A 22,236-nucleotide genomic window follows, 5' to 3' on the forward strand; every position below is an offset into this window, starting at 1 on the left:
TAGCAAGAGGGCGAGCTTCTCATTGGACTCAGCTTAACGTGTAGATGCTAAATAACATGTAATTTGTCTAAAATCTCCATCGGGAAGCAAATCTATAGCTGGTTATTATTGATAAAGGCCTCCAAAATCGACAGCTAATTACTACCCCGAAACATATTCAAATATGATCATGTGTGGCACTGTTGCAATCGCCTCGAAACGTAGATGTCAAAGGACACCTTGTTTGCCCCGTTACGCCACCGGGAAGATATTTTCATACTTCTAATGGATTGATCCGTATTTTAAGGTCCTCAGAGTGAGACTTTAAGCGGCTGCAGCAGAAGTGTTGAGACGAAAGATGATATCAAGACATTTATAGAATATTCCCATTCACATTATGATTCTTCGTCATAACATCCGACCAAACATCCTTTACATTCACCGAGCGAAGATTATGAAAGTCCAGGCCCCCCCTTCCTGCACTCGGGGTCCGACTGGGCCAAGTTTCGGGCAGGAAGGGTTCCTGCCCTCGGGGTCCGACCGGGCCAAGTTTCGGTGTGGGGGTCCCAGTTAGGCCCTAGAATATGGTATTCAAATTTCAGGGCGGTAGGACCTTCCTATCTCAAAAACTGTTTTTCCACCACATTCTGAACCATTAGGTCTTGCAGGCCACACTTCTGAGGGGCTTTGTCCAAATGACAGTCCCTTTGGGAAAACTTTTTTTCTCTATGCGCTAGAACTACAAATCCGGGAAATGTGTGTAAACAATTTAGCATCCCTAGCTATCTCGAAAAGGCCGGAAAAGGGGCGTGACCTCCAACAGTACAGTCAATGTACATAAGACAGAGGTTAGTTTTTAGGCCCCATTTTTTGCGGGATGGAGGTGTACATTTGTGGCTTAATAATGTGTGTAGACACAGCTGGCCTGTGGCCACGTCTTTGAAGTCTGGGGTCAAAAGGTCAAAAGGAGCCGGCACCACGCCGCTTATGAGATAACAAAAAGTTAATGTGTATTTCTCTCATAACTTTCTTTCATTATCGAAGAGAGGCCTGATTCTCAGATATGCATGTTGGACTGTTAGGGTGTAGGTCTAGGAAGAACTTCAGGCCAAAATCTTGCAAGCGAGCCGCTGGGTGAGGTGCAACGAGATGGAGAACTTGCTGAGTCATTTCCTGTAGGGCTGGAGCAACAGGTTGAAGCGTATGCGTCCTTTGATCCCCCTTTGATATATAAGAGACCCCAAGGTACAGTTTACTTAAAGGGGGCCTATTATGCCCCTATTTACTCTTCATTATTTAATTTGTTTGACCTCATAGAATTGATTTACAACAATAAAGGGTTGTCTAGCACATTATTTTTTTCTCATACTTTATGAGTATTAAAACCCCTATGTGAAACACCCTGTTGCTTAGAATTTTGAGGCATTTAGAATCTTGGTGCTGACAGGGTGCTGACGTCTCTTCAGGCACTCTGTCTACTATGGCTACAGTGCTGCCGTACCAATTTGAGCCTGAGTCGGACCCCGAAAGCGATAATGGAGCTGAAGACGCTAACGACGAGCGTGATTTTAGTCGTAGAATGGACCAGGACATTTCACAGTGGTAAGCTTTTGTTTATGCTATCATACACACAGGCGATTTATCATGTATTTAGCGTAGTTTTTCGGACTTAGCTTGCGGCTAGTAGACTACTCGTACTATTCAAGCGTCCGTAACAAGCTTTTTATGTCCCAACATGGCATATTGTTGACTACTTTTGTCCGTCAAAATACAGCGTTATAACTTATAACATCTCTACCTAGGTGCACCTGTGGGAATTGTTCCACTATGCCCAACGAAGTGGAGAACGTCTGCTGTAGAGAAATCCCAAAGGTAAAACTGATGAGCTTTAGGCTAAGCTAGTTTGTTGAGAACGATGTCATGTCATATATCTATCATCTTCGGCGAGATATATATATATATATATATATATCTCGCCGAAGATGATAGATCTATGACATATGACAGATATAGATATATTTCTCCTCAGAAGACGAGGAGCCTACCACTATCACCACAAAACCTTATTAACTTCTAGTAAAATATGTTGCATGTTTAGATCATCTCTACCATTTATAGTAGCAACAGGAATATCAGTACACTTGTAAAGGAAAACGAGTAATCTCACCGTTCTCACCCGTTTGCTGTAGTTCCAGCCAACTGTACCATGTTTGTTATGTGAAGTCATTGATACCATTTTTTTGTAAATAACAATCCTACTCAAATAGATGTTGCTTCAGCAATACCAGTTACGAGAAATCTCACCTGTTCACTGTTGTCTCAGCCATCTATTTACTGTATAACAATCATTGTTATGTAGAACTAATCAGTGATTTAAAGAAATTTTCAATAAAAGTATGACTGGAAAACAGATGTTGCTTCCTGAATCTGTATTGTCCTATGCAGTCATGTTGTACTCTGAGGTCAAGGTCACTTTACACAGAAGTTATTTTGTCTTATTGTATTTATTAGGTACTACGACGAATGAGCCAAGTGCCAGAATCAATTACCTGTTTGACACAACATCCAGGCCTGGAGCCTGTGTGTCTAAACATATACAGTCTACAAAATATTTACAATATTTACAAGTATGATTATGGACCTGTGAGGCACACAACAGATGAAGAGTAAGTCATTTTGTCTAAGCTCCTACTAAACAAAACCAAAGCAATATTATACTATTAATATTATGTGAATCAATTTACCATTAGAAGAAAAACAGAATAAAACTATTAGGCCGCGAGCAACGGGGTCTTACTGTGCACCCCCACCTCCCAACAAAGCCAACTATTTTTTTATGTTCAGCATGGTCAGACCATTCAAAAATAGTTGGTTTCGTTGGGAGGTGGGGGGTGCCCAGTAAGGCCCAGTGTAGGCCCAGCCTATAAGAGGTTATTGTTGAAAACAGGTGGTCTGAAAGTTCTGCTCTTTTTCCCTTAGGCGTTTCAGGCATCTTGCCTATCGCAGCTTTGTAAGCTGGTGCTGGGGATATTTAGGACATAGTTGTCGGGTCGTCCTCCCGTCATGTGTGGTGCAGCGGATACGGCAGCAGTTCCCATCTGGTGACTACGTAGGCTTCAGACCACCTCTAGATTGAAGCGGGAGACGTGACGGGCAACCAGCTCAGACTTCGGAGTGCGTGTATTTTCTGCTGAAAGGTCTGGAGGGATGGGGATAGTCTTCATTTCCTCGTCAAATGATGTTGGGTACTCAAAAACCTCCATGAGCAGCCTCATGAGGTCATGTACATAGTCTGGAAGATATAGCATTAACATACTAATGAATGTAGCCATAACAATTTAAACTGATTTGTGTGTGTGCGCGTTTAAAGATTATTTTACAAACTTACTGAATGTTGGATCCGTTTTCACGGGCTTCACAACACCTTCCCCCATCTTCACCTTTGGATAGACAACTTTATAAACAGCCTGCCCTGCAGAAGTCGTAGCTTGCACCCGTGAAGCATTTTCGTTGTGGTGCATTGATGCAAGATACAACCTATGTTGTCATTCAACAACACAGAGTGTGCCTGACAATCATTCCAATCAATGGCTTTCACAATTACGAGATGGTGTAAATTATTACCTGCACAACATTCCCATGAAGACTGTGGAATGACTCCAGCGATGACGTCTGGTGATGATGGCTGAGTTTTGCTTCATCCTTCAGGACTCGTTTGTTAAGCAGTAGTTTCTCAGCTTTGTGAAGTGCAACTGACCCTTGAGGGAAAAAATAACACATGGTGAAATATCAGTGGCATCATTTTAGCACTGTGGATTTTCTGTGTAATGTTAATTTGGCACATACCAGGTTGTAGCCATTTGTTGGGGTCCCTCGACGCTCGTTCAGGATGCAGACATTTGGGGAAAAGGGGGTCTTCATGATCATGAACATTTTGCAAGTAATTTAGCAGCGATGTCCACTTTGCCACTTTTTCCGGTCCAGTGGTTGATGACGTAGCGCACCAGTACACATGGTTCTTGATGCTCTGTAGCCATTTCTTAAGAATGTCTTCTTTGTGCGATGCTTTCTCCAGTTTCTTAGACAAACCTATTTACAACACACAACACAAACATGTTCCTGGAAGATTTGTAAGTAACTAACTAAAAGTGTAGGCTATGAATTAGTGAAACACTTTACCTTTCTCAAAGTGCAAGACGTCATAGAACTGTGTGATGTTCCGTTCCCTCAGATATTTCTGGATCTGTGGATGGCGGTCTGCAACAATGTAATCCGCCTTAAATCCGTTTGCCTCCAGATGATCTAGGCATCTTTTGAGTCCCTCCTTCTCCATGTGGTAACTGCCGCCTACTTCATTGCTCTGGTAGTGAGTGGGCATCAAACAAAAAAGATACGAGACAAATCACACACACATGTAATATTCAAATAATAATACAAATATATTTATGTCAGAGAAACAAACCTGAACAAGTTGAATGTCCATAATGGTGTTGCTCTCCAGATTCATTAATGAGTAGCTGCCAAACTTAGCTGAGTGCCCTAAAAAAACAAATGTATTACAGAATGCTTGACAGCACACGTTCAAGGGACAACATGTTTCATAATGCAGACTACTTATTCAATTGTCAGGCTTTCCCATTTCTACAAACCTGGAGAATCTGCCCTCATATCTCCTCCCACTGCAACTGACCCACCAAGGCGCAACTGTTGCTGGAAATGATGCTGCTGATCCATCTTCCACTTGTGAACAATAGCCGGTTCCATGTAATTCCTTGCATGCCTCCTGAAGGTGTCATACTGAAATATCTGGAGTTGCATGGCCTCACACACCTTTACATGAAAGGCACATAAGCGGTGTTTAAGAAAAGTCCAGTAGTGAGTTTCACATATTTGTATAATTGTAAAAATGTTTACCTTTTGTAGTTGGATGAAGGAGGACCCTGTGAAGTAGGTAGCAGCTGAAAGTTGCAGGTTGCCGATGGGGGTATTTCCAGCCATGGGCTGACTCTCCCAATGTCTGAAGTAGCTGCAGTGTAGACATTTCTGAGTGAAAGCCACATAGGTACCGATCCTTCGCTGTTGAAGATCACAGCCTCCCTTACACACGGGGCAGTTTTCTAACAGCTGTTTGAGGCAGCTTTCAAAGACAATATACTTAGCCTCATTCGGTGTGGGCTGTGTCTCATACCTAACATAAGGCAGAAAACATAAGGCAGAATAATATTAGAAATACTGTAAAACTGGTAGCTACCAATCCCTAGCCAATGCTGCTTTTAGTACGATGCAGCCAATACTAAAAACCTACGAGACGTCAGTTTCCTCTGTAAGAACAGAGTCACCAGGGTTGTATGTCGAGTCCAGCGGATCTTTATGTGATTCATTTGAGGAGTCACTCTCCTCCTCTTCCTCCAACTCAAGCCGTGGTCTTTTGCTAGGTCGCCAGCCTGGGCCCTTTATTGGGGTTGAAGTCAGCAGTGAGTCTTGCAAATGAGCGGTTGTTCCGAAGTCTGCACTGACTGGAGACACCTGTGTCTGCATGGCTACAAATAACAGAAACAAATCGTATTAGAAACCGGAAATAATTATTTAGCTGTTGTTTTTTCCGTGGTATTGGAGTAACACTGCAGAGTAAACCTTTGTTTCCCATCACACATACAAGAAGCCATTTGCAAATATAAATCATATCCTATTTGGTTATGAAGTTATTTAGCAGATGTTTTTATCGAATTGTTAGTAGAAAGTAATTATGTGATAAATGAACGTATGCATAGCCCATATTAAAAAAATACAACATCCCAATACACAGGAAAAAGATGCTCTAAGTTCCGTATGGATTGCATACTACTAAAAACTCATAGTGGCTACATACCTTTGCTTCTTACGTGTGCCTTTAGCGATCCCATGGACAACTGTGTGCCGACTGATGTCGACTTCAACCGTGCACTTTGTATTCCCACAGAATGCATTCCCACCGGTGAGTTTGTTTGGGTTCCCGTCGATATACTCTGAGGCGTGTCAGTCTGGCATCCGACGTGTTCAAAGGGGCGATAATGGGCTCTGCAGTCCTGCTAAAATTATCACACCTAAATCACGACGAAAATGAATTTACACAGTACACACTAACAACATCTGAAACAGGAACTGTGACCGTTTAACCCACCTAATAGTAACACTTCACATAGCAAAGGCTAGCTCTCATAGACAGTTTAGAATTGTAGTTTGAGATCCCGCGAAAAATGTGGAAGATTAACCAGCATCGCGACAAGACTAGCAGCTAGCTACAGAATGGATTATTTTATGGTAGGAAATGGTAGGGTAAATACCCCAACTAACATTAAGCTTACACACACACAACACAGCCACTTTTGTTATTATCACTATAGGTTTACTTACATGTTGAGAGGCATCTTCACCCATTGGGCCACAAAGTGTTGGAACAGCATCTTCCCTAAGAGCTAGCAGTTTCGCAAATCCATTGCTGAACAAACGCAGGTTGCTGAAGCAGCCATCCGTGAAGTGGAGGCGACACAGAAAAAGGCTCGGTAAAGTCGGGGGAATAGGGTTAAAAATTTAATCTAGCCAACGGCTACGTGAAGGCTCTGCCTTTGGCAAACCATACAAGGGAGAGGTCCCTTCACAACCAAGAAAACACTTTCTAACCATTGTTAACAAAAACTTGCTGGGCGGCGGGAGCATAGGGCGGGAGCATGGACATAATAAAGGCGGGAGCAGCGAAATCTAACTATTCTTCTGACTGATTCCGGCAGTTTAGACGCTGATCAGCGTAGTACTGCCCTCCATAGGTCAGATGTTGAACTTGATTTTTACATACATTCCTGTATTGTGCGGGAACTGCAGAATTGCCTTGAAGATCAATTGGTGGTGTCCAAACAAAGTAATATATATATAACCCTATATATATATATATATATTTATGTATATATGTATAATATATAAATAGTATTATGTCTTTCTGTCCATTCTGATCCGTTCCCCCCGACCCTAACGTGTCCAGGAACGCAGCAAAAGTTGATTGATGACGCTCTCCCATTGACTCCCAGCAAAAGTACATGCTTACGTCACCATGTACCGGAAGTAAAAGAAAGCCGCGGAGAGAATCCCAACGAGCCGTTTCTAGGCAGCTCGGTAAATGTGATTTGCGGTAGTAATTTACTCCCCCTTGCGGGAATTTTCTGGTATTGTAACTTTGCCAACCATTTATATACCCCAAAACATATGTAAAGCGCAATAGGAGAAGGAAAAAACGGAAAAGCATAATAGGCCCCCTTTAAATGTTCTCGATTCAGTCACCAATTGCATCACTTCCTTTAGGGCTTCGGCCTCCTAATTGATCATTGTAGTATAATTGAATGCCATCTTTCATATTATATGTTATTTCCACCACTGGGACGTGGCAACAACTCTCCAAATCCATATGGGGAGGGGGGGGGGGATGCTTTTGGACAGTAGGGGTGTTCACTAGACATAAATAGGAAGCAAACTCAGGAGAAGGAATGACCTCTCACAAATATTTATTTAATAAATTGTTTCAAATAACCCTGCCTCGTTAAATCAATGAACTTGGTGCTTTGCTTTAAAAAATAGGTTATAGAAGAAGTCTAAACTGCAGAAAATAAAAACACCCAAGCTGCCTTTTAAGGATACCTCGGAATATCTGTCTATTTTTTAACCGTCGGACCCCAGTTTACGACAAAAACAACACAATTGACGGCAGCTCCTTTGCCGCGTGGTTTTTAGAGCCATGTAAGGATTAGAGGGGGCGGTCGATAGCAACCACCATAGCAACCATGACGGTCAAATGACTGGATGCAGCCCCGTTGAAAAAAATAGAATACCACCCAACACACTCAGGAGATTAATGATATTTAAATTATTATGACCATGAAGTCTTTATTTGCATGGGTTTACATTTCGTTCTGTGTAGCATGGAAAAATCGGAGAAACACTCCCATTCAGAATGCATTGGTTTACATTTCGTTCTTTGGAGCATGGTTCTTTTTATTTATTTATTTTCCGTTTTTGAGGAGGTGCTTCAAATATGCTAATTTTTCTGCAATAATCCAAAATCCAATGGAAAAACCCGTTGGCTTTTTGTCAAGGGAACCCAGGGCGACGCTAACTTCGGGGTTGGCCAACATACGTCATCCCTCCACCACTCTACTGTATGATGATGGTGGATCCAGATCTGTTCCGGAGCATTTCAGCACCTCGGGCAACAGCGCAGGGTTGCCAGGTCCTGCAAAAAACGTGCTGCCCACATACCGTTCAAAATCCACCCAAAATGTCCTAGAAGCATCCCAAATAAAAATGATATTATTGGCCATTTTGGCCAATGTTTTGAAAGTAATAATATTTGAGGGAATATTTTTTTGCTGTTGTTTTAGCAGCGAAATGCACCGTGTGCGTGTGTTTGTGTGTGTGTGTGTGTGTGCGTGTCTGTGCGTTTTATGTTGAAATGCGAAGTAATCCAGTGTTCCCGAAACGTACACTGTCAACGTATGCTTTTGGCGACTGGGTTGGCTCTCAGATATACATGTTTCTAACAAGATGATAAAAGTTACATAAAGTACCGGTTTAATAACACAAACGCAGGAAACACGTGAGCTGCTAGTTTAGCGAAAGCAGCGTCCCTAACAGCCTGACGTCGTTGAAACATGCGAGCGAGCTGATAAAATCTTCCGAATAAATATAAAACTAAAGATCAGACACAATCACTGACTGAAGATTATGCAAGTAAAAAGTATATTTCTCGCTAGAAATGTTATTAGAAACACGTTTAACGGTGAATCGGTCCTAAAAAAATGCATTTCCCATTCAGATAATAACGATCAATTAAGATCATACACATTCACTGACTGAAGATTATGTAAGGAAAATGTACATTTCTCGCTAGAAATGTCATTAGAAACGCGTTTAATGGTGTATCTGTCCTAAAATATTGCATTTCCCATTCAGATAATAAAGTCTCGTTCATAAAAACCAACTCTCGTTGTCGAGCGTTCATAAAAACCAACTCTCGTTGTCGAGCGTGTCCCCCCCCCCCCCCCAACAAACATCTCTCTCCCCCCCCCCCCCCCCTCAACTAACGTGTCGTCCCCCCCCTACAAACGTCTCCCCCCCCCCCCCCCCTCAACAAACGTGTCTTCCTCCCCCCCCCGGTCAACAACAGTCTATCCCCCCCCCCCCCTCAACAATCGTGTCCACAATTTGCCGCGAAACCTGTGAAACCAAACCCCGAAACCCGCCTCCACAGCGGCACGCGTGGATACTGTAGGTATAACACGCCATTTTACGTTGAAATGCTACGTATCCAGTGTTCATGGAAACGTACACCGTCAACGTTTTTTCTTGACGACTGGGTTGCGTTCAGGTACACCGCGACAGATTCAGGGAGACAGTTCTTGAAGTCCTCAAAGAGAACAAGCTGTCTTAAGTCTTCCCTGGTTTGAACATTCCGTGCAGTGCACCACCTATCAAACAGGCACTCTTTCTCGCGTGCAAACTCAACAAAAGTACGCTGCTCTAGCTTTCTAGCATTTCTGAATTTCTGCGGATAAGCCTCAGGGACCAGCTCGTAGGCATGCAATATGCTGTCTCTCACTACACCATACTGTTTAGCTTGGTCCATACTTAGAGCGGACAACACCTCCTGGGCCTTCCCAGTAAACACACATTGAAAAAACAATGGCCATATCTCTCTGGGCCAATTGAGGGTGGTTGCTACCCTCTCGAAATGAGTGAAATATTTATCCACCTCTTTCCCAGAGAAGGGTGGAACAAGACGTATGTTCTTACTCACATCAAAACCACGTATAGGCGGACTGGAAGGAGAGGCTTGAGGCAGTTGGCTTAACTCAAGTTCAAACCTCTGCATTGCCAAAGCATGCTCTCTTTCACGTTCACGCATCTCATGCTCCATCCTTTTTAACTCAAGGTCATGCTCAAGCTTGCTGAGCTCTAAGGTTCTCCTCTGCTCCAGCTCTTTATCCCTAAAAGCACGAGCCTCCTTTTCAACAAGCAATTTCTCAAGCTGCAACTTATCACTGTCAACAGAAACATCGGTCTTCAACACTCCTTTCCTTTGTAACCGTTTTTTTACAGCCAAGAACAAGGTCACTTTTAAATTTCTCTCCTGCGCGGTTATCAGTAATTCATAGTGTGTAGCCAATTCACAGAGCTGCGGTTTGGTAAGGCCAGACAACAACTCCTCTGATGGACTAGCAATAAAAGCTTCAGGGGATGCCATTTTAAACACAGTTAACTTCCTATTCACAACACAAGGCAAATATTCAACCCTGTTCAAAAACCTGTAGCTTTGTGCTAAGCCACCTATTAATTAATGGGCGCTACAGAAACACAGGCTACCTTCCCATGCATCCAGGTGAAATCATCCATTGATTGTCTGCGCTAATTCCCACTGAAAAGTGTGTCTTAAAACGCAGTCCACTGGCGCCCTGAATACCTAGCCCAAAGAAGCTAACTGTCCTGGCTAACTCTTCTGAGAAGTGCCGGCCTTGGGGCGACTGGTTAAAGCTGAACTCGCTACAATGTTTTACCACTGTACGAAGTTGCCCCTGACAGAAGTTATAACTTCGTACCAGGATTTCTCAAAAATAACAAACTAAAACAGTAAAGGCAAATCAATAATCAGTGCTCCGAAGGAATGGCAAGCCCAGCTGGAGCACTCTTCCTTGCCAGAGACTGCACAAAACTATAGCCAAAACAAATAATAGACGTTCTCCCTTGAACTCACAAAAGTCTATGGATTCCGGATTTATCACCGACAGGCTTCGCGGACGAGCAACCCAAAATTATGTTACGGTGAAACACTTCACCATTTCATAATTAATTAACAGCAGAATTGAGTTTTAAAGCAAAAATGTAAATTATTTAGCAAGGCAACAAACAATCAAGGAGTAACGAATGTCTAAGGGTATATGTTTAAATGCAAAATAAAGGTTGTGGGTGAGAGGATGAAGTGAATGCGTCTGTATGTTAGAAATGAGACTATAGCTAATAAGAGTGAGGATGAGGGGAAAGAATTAAAGACAAAGAACAAAGCCAAGTGCCCAAGTGAAAGAGTACCGTAATAGTACCTGCAACAACCGAAGAGAGTGCCTCCTGAGAGAGAAACGTAACCTGCTTATATACCCCGCCCATTAACCCAGGTGCGATCAATAAAATAATTATGATCACTTTACCTAAGCAGTAGCCCTGTATTGGCATCAAAGAGCCTAAAGGGGGTGCAGGGGGTCGTCACACAGGGTTTCAATTAAATAACAAAAATATGAAAGTTGTAGTTACTAAAGTAACAAATAACTTGTTCTTTGCTACTTTCCACCACTGATGACATGTATTGATATACTAGGTTCCTACCTCCGTACACTTTGACTTCACACAAAGTCAGTAAACTTGCAGTTGCACAGGACAAGTAGAAGTTGATAAACCTTCCTTCCATTCCCCTGCACTGGACAGTCTGAGTCACCGTGCCTGGGACATCATAGATGATGGAACACCTGACAAAAAGTACAGATAGAGAGGAGACAGTAGCCTGATAAAGGTAGGTATCAGACACTAGATGTAGTGGCTCACATACCAGCTACACACCAGTAGCTGGTGTGTGGCCAGGTGTAGTTTAGTAGAGATGGGGTTGCAAAAATGTGTTCTCTTTTCTCACAGTATAATATCGTATGCTATTTAGTCATTTATAATTTGCAGGAGTGTAATAGGGATCATACCCAGCCGTTTTGGCTCGGAGTGAAACACCTTAACCCTCACACTATCCTGCCCCAGTTTTTCAGGGGTGAAGTTGGGCAGCGGGTAGCAGTGATTCACCTTGGGTTGTCGTTGCCGTTGTTCACCGGTGAATTCCCGATGAGGATTTCCACGCCGTTGAGCCTCTCTCTATTTTCATTCCTATTAGTGACCTCGATCTCCGACACCCTGTACACACCGGGCAGCTGGAGCCGCCACCACGGTTTTTCCTCGGCGGTATGGGTGCAGCTCTGGTGAGTCCACTCGGGGTCGCTGTTCCCATCAATGGCGCGTTCAGCGTCCCCGTCATCGCTGGTTGAAGACTGAAAGGCCGTGCCGCTCAACGCCACGTTAATGCGGGATTCAGCTTAATTAAGAGGGACACCATAGAAAAGTTTGTCAGGTTTTATTTTACTATTTTTTTATAATTATTTATTTTAGTTGTTTCAATGTGTCAAAAACACATTGAAATACTTGCATGTTTGAGAAACTTATCGTCAGCCTCTTAATAGAGCTCATAGAAATACCTGAAAAGTCCCACAGGTGGACCACACCTGGTGATTGCAAATGCAAATGAAAATAAAGTAGTACAAATCATTAGCAACATATATCGTGAAACTATTTTACATAACACATTCTAAATTATATTTAAATGTTTATTCTAATTCTGATGTGTGGGGTAGAAATATTACAAACGGCAACAATTAAAATGATTATATATGGTCGTTATGGACGGATAATTCCTTATAATGAACTCCGATACAGATACAGTGGTGCTGTGTGGAATACCTACCAATGATACTATAGAAGAGCCTACTGTACCCCATCATTCTGTAGAAACAACAAATTCCATTGCTGACATTAATTAATACACTTGCTCCTACGTATACAGTCCTCCATTTTAACAATGTTGTTACAAAGGCGTCGCTGAGACCAAGCCCAGACCTGCTCTGAAATTCCAGCAACAATCGGTAGCAAGAGCTAGGAGTAAACTGGCAGAGCTTTCAAAGCAAGCTAGAGAGCGTGGCTGTCATACTTTGTCAACGCGAACAAGACACACTCGGCTCCGAAGCACTGAATGCAGCTTTTGTACATTATGTATATCTTTATGCATACAAATGATAGATACATGATTTGTACATTTGTTACAATTCTGATAATTGTTCAAATCATTGTCATTATTTAAAAACAAAAAACATGTTATTTCAATCCCAATAGGCAATGTCCTTGAATATACAAATACAACAGACTCCGCTAGAGGTTGAGGACACAAAGACAGACAGAGTAAATAATAGTGTTTATTAAGCATAAAGAGACTGAGTATGAAAGATTTATAGGCAACTACTTCCGGTGTCGCTTTTGCAAATGGTCTGCGGATCCTTGGCTCACTGTGTCGTTTGGAAAACATAGTATAAAGAATAGGTTTCCGAGGAACGTTACCCTCTGGGAAGGGGCCATCATCAACCGCATCAAAGTCCCACTTTGACGTTTGCGAAAAGAACGCAACTTCATTTTTGAGCAGTGACCCTTTCCTATTCCATAATTTGACAATCAACATCTAAACAAAAATGTTTCTGAGGAAATATACGCTTCAAAATGTCCTATTCAATTTATCTTTGAACGCGAAGGGTTAAATATAAAAAGTCCCTTTGTCAGATTCAGACTCAGAATGCTGCCGAATCTGTGGTTATCTGGAAGAGAAATGCTACACAGCTCTGTGGGGCCGCTATAATTACACAGAGGTAATAGTAATTCAATCCATGTAATGTCTAAAAATGTCCCAGTGACCCTTTTCTGTTCATCATGCTTTTAATACTTTTTTCAACCCCTGACATTTTTCCTCTATGATAGTTGCTTTGGGCAGATGTGGGCATCTGCACTAATCAATAATCATCTCATGATTGAATTGTTTAAAGCCAAAACGTAAACTTGTGTATTGTGAAGTTATCATATAGTTTCTTTGATTATTTACTTTGAAATTGAAGTCCTTAATATACAAGTTTCACAGCAGATATGCACGCACAACCAGGGAGCAAAAGGCATAGAAAACAGATAGACAATTGTGATGATGACAAGGATTTGTTATGTGTTTAACTGCTCTAATCTCTCTTCCCACAACCCTGCACAACGATCTGCCAGAAACAAATCCAATAAAATAAAAAATTAAAAGAACATTTAAGAAAGAGAAATAATTATCATATTACATTCATTCGTCGAGTCAATAATAAGTAATAAGTTAGCTACCATTACAGCGCAATCTAACATCCCAACATAGTTTTGTCTCTGACTTGAAGATGGTACTCACCTGCAGAGTCAGGAGGTCCTTCTGTGATGAATGAAGCATCTGCATCCAAGAGCAGAGCTTTATGAACCTGATTTGCATTAATAAATGAGCTATGCTCAAACCGATGCTATGGCACTGTGAGGGGGCAGGGGAAGGCCCGACCTCTATGGCATATTATCACGGCAAGACAGGAAAGGTGAGCGATACCATTTGAATATGACATAATTTGTCAGCTGATAAGGATTCTAAAGCTGGCAGAGCTAGCTGTCTTCAATGATTTGCCATTCAGCAGATTGTCATCTATCGTTATTGAACTATTCACCCTATTACTGCCAATCAAGGCGTGCCTGATTTGTCTTTCACAAATAAAAAAGGAGTGGCTGGTGGCCAGGACGATCCATGGCTAGAGATGCGAGGCTGACAGTGAATTATGTCACTGCTTTGAAACATTTCTATAGCAGAAAAAATGGGTTCACAGCAAGGTTCACACTATACTGAGAAGCACAAACTACTGCCCAAAACTCAGGCTACACGGATGACGACAAGTCTTGTTGGTACGTGCTCAGAAAGGCGTTTCAAACTGCCATGGGTGACTGTGGAGTAACATCAGAGTCCCTTTATCATAGTTCAGACTCATGTGGAGTTGATTAAAAACCATCAGTCATCAGCTGTGCTGTGGAGGCCCCTGCTTCTCTTCTTGAGGAGCAGAACATATATAAAGCAGAGGAAGTTCTGATGTTCTCCACAAGAGTGTGAGCACCATGTGGAAGGGTCCACAGTGGAAACGCTCCCACAAGACCTGGCCTGGTGTTAGGTTTCTTACCATTGGGTGATTTCCTTAAGGTCACCGGACATCCAAAACCAGGAGCTTTCTAAAGTGGAACTACCAACATTGATAGGTTTACCAGGGTGGAACAGACGACGGTCAGACAGATATCAGAATGACGGACTTGTTTGTCTGATAAACAATAAGGCCTGGCCAGTAGCTGCACAGGTCCTGTCAAATACTCAAAATACGAGCGGTTGAAAACGACCAGGTTTGAAAGTTTAAGGCTTTATTACTCATATTTGGTTAATACATTTGCATCATATATTTGCATAATACATTTGCATAAGATAACAACAAAACCTGAGATGGTTTGCAAAGAATTCCTGAACATTCGTCAAGCCTTGAGTTATATCCCCTAATTGTGTGGCTTCCCCAACCTGCACTTACCCAATCCTGCCGCTCTATACTACGGGCCTTTAAACTGGACGCCTCTCATGTCTCCCACTCCTGTTGCCCATTTACTAAACATACACTTTCAGCCCTGTATTCCAAGAACATCTCAATGTAAGACATATCAACATTACATTGTGAAGACGGTCAGACAGATATCAGAATGACGGACTTGTTTGTCTGATAAACAATAAGGCCTGGCCAGTAGCTGCACAGGTCCTGTCGAATACTCTGCAAAATACGAGCGGTTGAAAACGACCAGGTTTGAAAGTTTAAGGCTTTATTACTCATATTTGGTTAATACATTTGCATCATATATTTGCATAATACATTTGCATAAGATAACAACAAAACCTGAGATGGTTTGCAAAGAATTCCTGAACATTCGTCAAGCCTTGAGTTATATCCCCTAATTGTGTGGCTTCCCCCAACCTGCACTTACCCAATCCTACCGCTCTATACTACGGGCCTTTAAACTGGACGCCTCTCATGTCTCCCACTCCTGTTGCCCATTTACTAAACATACACTTTCAGCCCTGTATTCCAAGAACATCTCAATGTAAGACATATCAACATTACATTGTGAAGAAGTTACAGCTTAGACATCTTAATCATTACAGTATAAAGAAGTCACATCTTAAGCATCTCAATCATTACATTGTGAAGAAGTTGCATATTGAACATTAGAGTTATTTCATGTGAGGTAGATCAATTCTCTGGGATTAAAATCCACTTAATCCACTTAAACCAAGGCTTGGTGTTGCTGTAGATAGTAACAGACTTGGTGGGGATGCAGACAGACTCGCAGAAACAGATGTAGGACATTACGTAGTCAGTGAAAGTATCTATATCATCCTGATGCTCAGGTTTAAAAACATCCCAGTCAGTGATGTCAAAACAGTCCTGCAACATATCTATAGCCCCAGGGGAGCTCCTCTTAACCCACACATGCAGACAGACTCGCAGAAACAGATGTAGGACATTACGTAGTCAGTGAAAGTATCTATATTCTCCTGATGCTCAGGTTTAAAAACATCCCAGTCAGTGATGTCAAAACAGTCCTGCAACATATCTATAGCCCCAGGGGAGCTCCTCTTAACCCACTTAGTCATTGGCTTAGATGTCTTAAAGGGCAATTTCACCCATTTCACATAAGCTTTGTAATTTTAGAACCCCCCGTATATTTTTGAATGGTCTAGCATCATTCCCTTATTTTCTGGAGAGACTGGAGAGATCCGTATCGATCTCCAACACTTCCTGTTTTTAATGACGCAATATGACGATTTTTGCGTACAAGAAAATAGGAAGTGTAAGAGGGGATGATTCTCGTAAGACTACAACCACTAGTCCCACCCCCCTCTAGGGGGTGGGACTAGTGGCTAGTGGCACTGACGCTACAGACCTATTAGAGCAGTGCCAGTGGGTGGGATTTCACTAGCAGAAACTAACATCCACAGCGTCTGAAGCTAAGATAACAGAGGCTGTTGATAAAACTGAAGTACATTGGCGGAGGGTACTGGATCTGACATAGAAGATGGCTCCATGCAAAAGTTCACCATTTCGAAAGAAATACAAACGAGGACTACCGTATTTTCCGCACTATAAGGCACACCGGATTATAAGGCGCACCTTTAATGAATGGCCTATTTTAGAACTGTTTTCATGTACAGGGCGCCCCGGATTATAAGGCGCATAGAATAGAAGATACTGCAGTCAAACGTTTGACTGGGGTTGCGTTATGCAACGACTAGACCGAGCTGTGCTAAAGGGAATGTCAACAAAACAGTCAGATAAAGTCAAACTTTCCCATAGATGCATAAGTGGGTCAAAAATGACCCGGTGAGGTTGTTTTCTTGAAATATCTTTGTCATGAAAAATTGTTATCATTTCATGTTCCAAGTATTCCTCAAAAAACATGTTTTTGATATGATTCCATTAACATTTTTAACTTACCCTCTATACATTTTAAGAAATTGTAGTTTTTTGTTTACTACCCCAAGCTTCCATAAGTGGGTCAAAAATGACCCCCATGCATTTTCTATGGAATCCAATGGGAACCTTTGATTCTTATCAACTGTGGCTGTCAGGAATAAATTAACTGTGGACCACACAGACTATATCAGGAGTGTCACCCCTCAGGAAGATTATTTTACACAAGAGCTGATACGTGTAAGTATTATCTTCATATAATATGTGTGTGTGTCTTTCATGACTGCTATTATTTTTTATTATATTATTATAACAAATTACCCTACTTTATAACTAACACTAGCTAGCTAACTAAGATAACTAACATTACTATATGTATTGTGTGTGTGCGACGCGTGTGTGTGTCATTCATGATTGTTTTGTGGAAGAGTATGTTATTATTTATCGACAAATTAGCCTACTTTATAACTAGCTAACACTAGCTAGCTAACTAAGTTAGCTAACATTACTATATGTAGCGTCTGTGTGTGCGTGTGTGTGTGTGTGTGTGTGTGTGTGTGTGTGTGTGTGTATTTATTTATATAGCTACATATTGATCTATTGAAAACATTACTCTTATATTTCCTCATCCAAGGTGTCATGATGGATGATGGAGAGGCAGTAACGGGGTTGGACTCAGAGTCTGAAATTTCGGATGATGAGGATCCAGACTATTGTCCAGGTGGCAGTGGCAGTCATCCACCTGGAAATCCAACTGAACAGGATCAATCCGACTCAGAAGATTCCTCTTCTGTGTCCTCTGAAGAAGAAATTGTCCAAATCATGCCCAACAGAATGAGTCGGAAGGGCTCTTACTGGAGCGAGTTACCTCCCCCCCAGGGCAGAACACAGAGCCCCAATATCCTAAGAAGTCGGCCAGGGCCTGCACAAGGGCTTAGCACCACTGTCTCACCAAAGGATGCATGGGAGCTCTTTATCACTGATGATATAACACAAGAGGTGATGAAGTGCACAAACTTGGAAGGACGGAGAGTAGCAACAGCTAAAGGAAAAGAATGGAAGAATGTCACCAAAGAGGAATTCATGGCCTTCATTGGATTGACCCTGCTTGCAGGAAGTGAGCTGAACTGGGATGTATCAGTCCGTGAGCTGTTTGGGAGTCCTCTAAATAATCCCATGTACAAGGCCACTATGGCTGTTGGAAGATTTGAAGACATTCGCCATACCTTGCGCTTCGATGATAAGAGGACCAGAGCCTTCCGACTGGAAACAGACCATATGGCAGCCTTCCGTTATGTTTGGGACCTGTTCCTGGTCAACTGCAGACAGCGATTCATCCCCAGTGATTGTGTCACTGTGGACGAACAGCTTGTGGCATTCAGGGGTAGGTGCAAGTTTATACAGTACATGCCAAGCAAGCCCGCCAAGTACGGCATAAAGATCTTCTGGGTTTGTGATGCACGCATCCCCTATGCAATAGATGGTATAGTTTACACGGGGAGACAACCAGGGGAAGAAGTTCAGAAGAATCTGGGGGAAAACATTGTCCAGCAGTTGTGTAGTAGATTTAGAAACACAGGTCGCAACATCACCATGGATAACTTTTTCACCACTGTGCCTCTTGCGCAGCATCTCCTGGAGAAGGATCTCACTATTGTGGGGACTCTACGTCAGAACAAGCCAGACATCCCTCCTCTGATGAAGCCTTCCAAGTCCAGGGAGGTTCACAGCACAGAGTTTGGATTCAACGACAGCCTTACCATGGTCAGCTATGTCAGAAAGAAAGGAAAAGCTGTTGTGCTCCTGAGCACGATGCACCACAACAAAGTAGTGGATGAAAATAGCAGAAAGAAAAAAACAGAAATAATCACATTTTACAACAAGACGAAAGGAGGTGTAGACACCACTGACCAGATGGTTGGCACCTACACCTGCAAGCGCCAAACACAGAGGTGGCCCATGGTGCTGTGGTACAACATAATTTACATTGCCACCCTGAATGCCTACTACTTTTTCACGGCTCAGCACCCAGAATTCAAGAGCGGCATCACCAATGCACGACGGCTCTTCCTCAAAGAGCTGTCAAAGGAGCTTGTCACACCACACATGAGAAGTCGACTGGAAGGATGCCCCCAACTGCAAACCCCGATTATTGAAGCAATGGAAAGGTGTGGGGTGACAAAAGCCACAACCCAGCCACAGGAAAGAAGCAGACAGGGCCAACCAAAGAGAAAGAGGTGTCAGATCTGCCCAAGTAACAAAGATCGCAAAGTAAACAATAGGTGTGGGAAATGCAATGTACCTGTGTGCAATGATCACAGCCAGAAACAGGTAGTTTGTCTGAACTGCATACAGTGATGAGACAAGAAGGCAAGGGAAAAGAGAGAGGAACTGTCAATGACTGGACAGTTACAGACAGACGGACGGATGGACGGACAGACAGACAGTGGATGTTCACATTTTTCTATTGCTGTTCAGGGTAATTTTATTTTTCAAAAATGTTAAAAAGTGAATAATAAAGATATTTCAAACATGAAATAATTCTTGTGTGGTCCTAAATATAATACTATATAAGTGATAAGTGATTATTCATGACAAAAATGGCATAAAAACACATTGATTCTAATATGGGTCATTTTTGACCCACTTATGGAAGAGTGTAGGGTCCAGTCACTCGTGCATCAAAGGGTTTCCGGTCACTCCCATGGTAACGATGTTCAAACGTTAAATGTGCATATTAACAATATCTCAGAGATATCTGATCAATATCAATATCTCTTAACAATAAGCTCACTTTTTCAGTTCATTCCCCGTCTACGAATCCCTCGAATTCTTGTGCGTCCGAATTGAACAGTTGGGCGAGTACGGGATAAAACATGCCCGGATCCCTCTCGTCATTATCCGAGTCAGTGTCGCTGCTGTTGCCTGGCAGTTCAGTGATTATTCCTGCCTTCGTGAAAGCTTAAACCACACTTGAGACTGTTATATCAGCCCAGGCATCCACGATCCATTGGCAGATAGTGGTGTAAGTCGCCTGGCGCTGTCTCCCCGTCTTGGTGACGTGTGTTCGCCTTCTTGGCCCCGTCCACACAAAGCCGATTTTTTGGGTGAAACCGCATAAAAAAACGCTTTTGGTGGACACGGGCTACGGCCACACCAAACGCGTGTAACGTGCCTAACTTGAAGCTTGATCATTGTGTGTCACAAAAATGGTTCAACGCGCCAACGCGCCTGTGGCTGCGCTGGATTTAGGAGACCGAGGTAGGAAACCCAAACGCCGTGTTTGGGTGCATGATAGAGTTTAGATCGGGTTAGATTAAATAATCTCGGATATAAATAACAATAATCGGGTTAAATAACTTCACATGGTCTGTCTGGTGTGTTTCCAGCATTCGTAGTGTTGATCAGCAGATAGTCCGCCAAGACGTTGAGGTTGCTTAGCAACCAGAGACGCTGTCCATGCAAGTGAATGGAGCGTTCCCTCTTCGTCATAACTATCAAACCAAACATCCTTCACATTCAACGAGCGAACATTATGAAATTAAAATGCACATTTCTCGCTAAAAATGTTTACATAAACGCATTTAATTGCGTAACTATGTTACTATTTCCAGCCAGAATAAAGAAAGATGTCGGCCGTATGCTTCTGTGCAAGCGTCACTACTCTAGTGATGTCGGTTCAAGCTCCACGCTGATTTGTTCCTTTAGTAGATGGCACAAGGAGGTGTCCGATAGGCGGAGATGATCAGCGGGAGTGGCCGCCAGCGAAGCTGTGCATGGTGGGAGTTGTTGTCTTCAATCCACAAGCGCCAAAAAGTCACTTTCTGCCTTTTCTCGGTCAAGACTGCACCAAATTAGAATTTTATTTTATTATTCGACTACATATAGGACCCAATTTCAATACATATTCATGCCTCCACCGGTGAAATGTTCCTTTAAGTCTCTGTCTGTATTTAGGAACAAGAAATATGGTGTTGTGGTCAGACTCACCGATAGGGGCTCTGACTAGAGCCTGATACGCCTCCGGTATGGAGGAGTAGCACTGGTCTAAGGTTTTGTCCAGCCTGGTGGGGACGCGAATCTGAGGCTTGTATCTGGGGAGAGTTTTCTGCATGGAGACGTGATTGAAGTCACCAAGCACCAGGACGGTCGAGTATGGGTTGGAGTTTTCCACAGTGTGAATGTGGTCGGCTAGTTGTTGAGTGGCAGAGGCTCCCGCTGCGCTCGGTGGGATGTACACCGCACAAAGGATGATGGAGGAGATTTCCCTTGGCGAGTAGAAGGGGATGCACTTCACTGTGAGATGCTCCAGATCAGGCGAGCAGCTGGACAATAGAGTTTTTGTGTCTGTACACCAATTCTGGTTGATGTAGACGCCGACACCACCGCCGCGCTGCTTCAGCGAATCACTGGTGCGATCCGCCCGATGAAACGTAAAGCCCTCCTGTTGTAACGCGGAGTCCGGGATGTTAGTATGCAGCCAGGTTTCTGTCAGGCAAATGGCAGCACAGTCTCTATAATCCCGTTGGAAGAGGATGAGGGAGGTGAGCTCGTCCTTCTTGTTTGCTAACGAGCGAACGTTGGATATAATGAGGCTCGGCAGGGCTAGTCGGTGACCCCGATGTCTTAGCCGAGCTAGTGCTCCACCTCTCTTGCCCCTCTTCCTCGGCTGGTGTTTTGGTCGTCCTCGAGGGAAATTAGGTGGTAAATCCAGAACGGGAGAATGTGAGAGCGGCAGGTTGTCCCTTGTGCGAGTTCGGATCTGTCATACCGAATAAGCCCATTGAATGATTCCATAAGTACACAAAACAGTATATAAACAAAACAAACAAAGAGCAACACCGAGTCGCAATAGTACGGCGCCATCTAAGATGCTCTGCCAGTGTAACCTCATTGCATAGAGATTGAAGTAAAACAAAATAACCACAAACAAGTTCCTTTATTTTTCTTGTTATGATCCGTTATATTGTAGGCTCCATTCTGATCAGTTGCAAGACAACAGTAACCTGTGTCGTGTTCCAATACCCGTACTGTCCGTACTTACCAGACA

The 22,236-nt window shown here is 42.9% G+C and overlaps 2 protein-coding genes and 1 long non-coding RNA gene across 3 annotated transcripts; 1 reads left to right on the forward strand and 2 right to left on the reverse strand.

The window, feature by feature from the left end:
* Positions 1 to 3,676: 3,676 nt before the first annotated feature.
* On the reverse strand, positions 3,677 to 4,227 carry LOC115541351 (uncharacterized). Its single transcript, XR_003976340.1, has 3 exons — positions 4,159 to 4,227; positions 3,826 to 4,068; positions 3,677 to 3,737 (listed from the first exon to the last, which is right to left on the reverse strand). It is a non-coding gene; the product is annotated as an uncharacterized LOC115541351 (long non-coding RNA).
* Positions 4,228 to 11,225: 6,998 nt separating this feature from the next.
* On the reverse strand, positions 11,226 to 12,654 carry LOC115541723 (fucolectin-7-like). The gene is made up of 4 exons (XM_030353571.1): positions 12,639 to 12,654; positions 11,836 to 12,121; positions 11,417 to 11,516; positions 11,226 to 11,234 (listed from the first exon to the last, which is right to left on the reverse strand). The coding sequence occupies exons 1-4, from the start codon at positions 12,652 to 12,654 to the stop codon at positions 11,226 to 11,228; spliced, it is 411 nt and encodes a 136-aa protein (XP_030209431.1).
* Positions 12,655 to 17,828: 5,174 nt separating this feature from the next.
* On the forward strand, positions 17,829 to 19,544 carry LOC115541724 (piggyBac transposable element-derived protein 4-like). Its single transcript, XM_030353572.1, has one exon. The coding sequence runs from the start codon at positions 17,829 to 17,831 to the stop codon at positions 19,542 to 19,544; it is 1,716 nt and encodes a 571-aa protein (XP_030209432.1).
* Positions 19,545 to 22,236: the final 2,692 nt, after the last annotated feature.

This window comes from Gadus morhua, chromosome 4 (genome assembly GCF_902167405.1).
Source record: "Gadus morhua chromosome 4, gadMor3.0, whole genome shotgun sequence".
NCBI lineage: Eukaryota > Metazoa > Chordata > Actinopteri > Gadiformes > Gadidae > Gadus > Gadus morhua.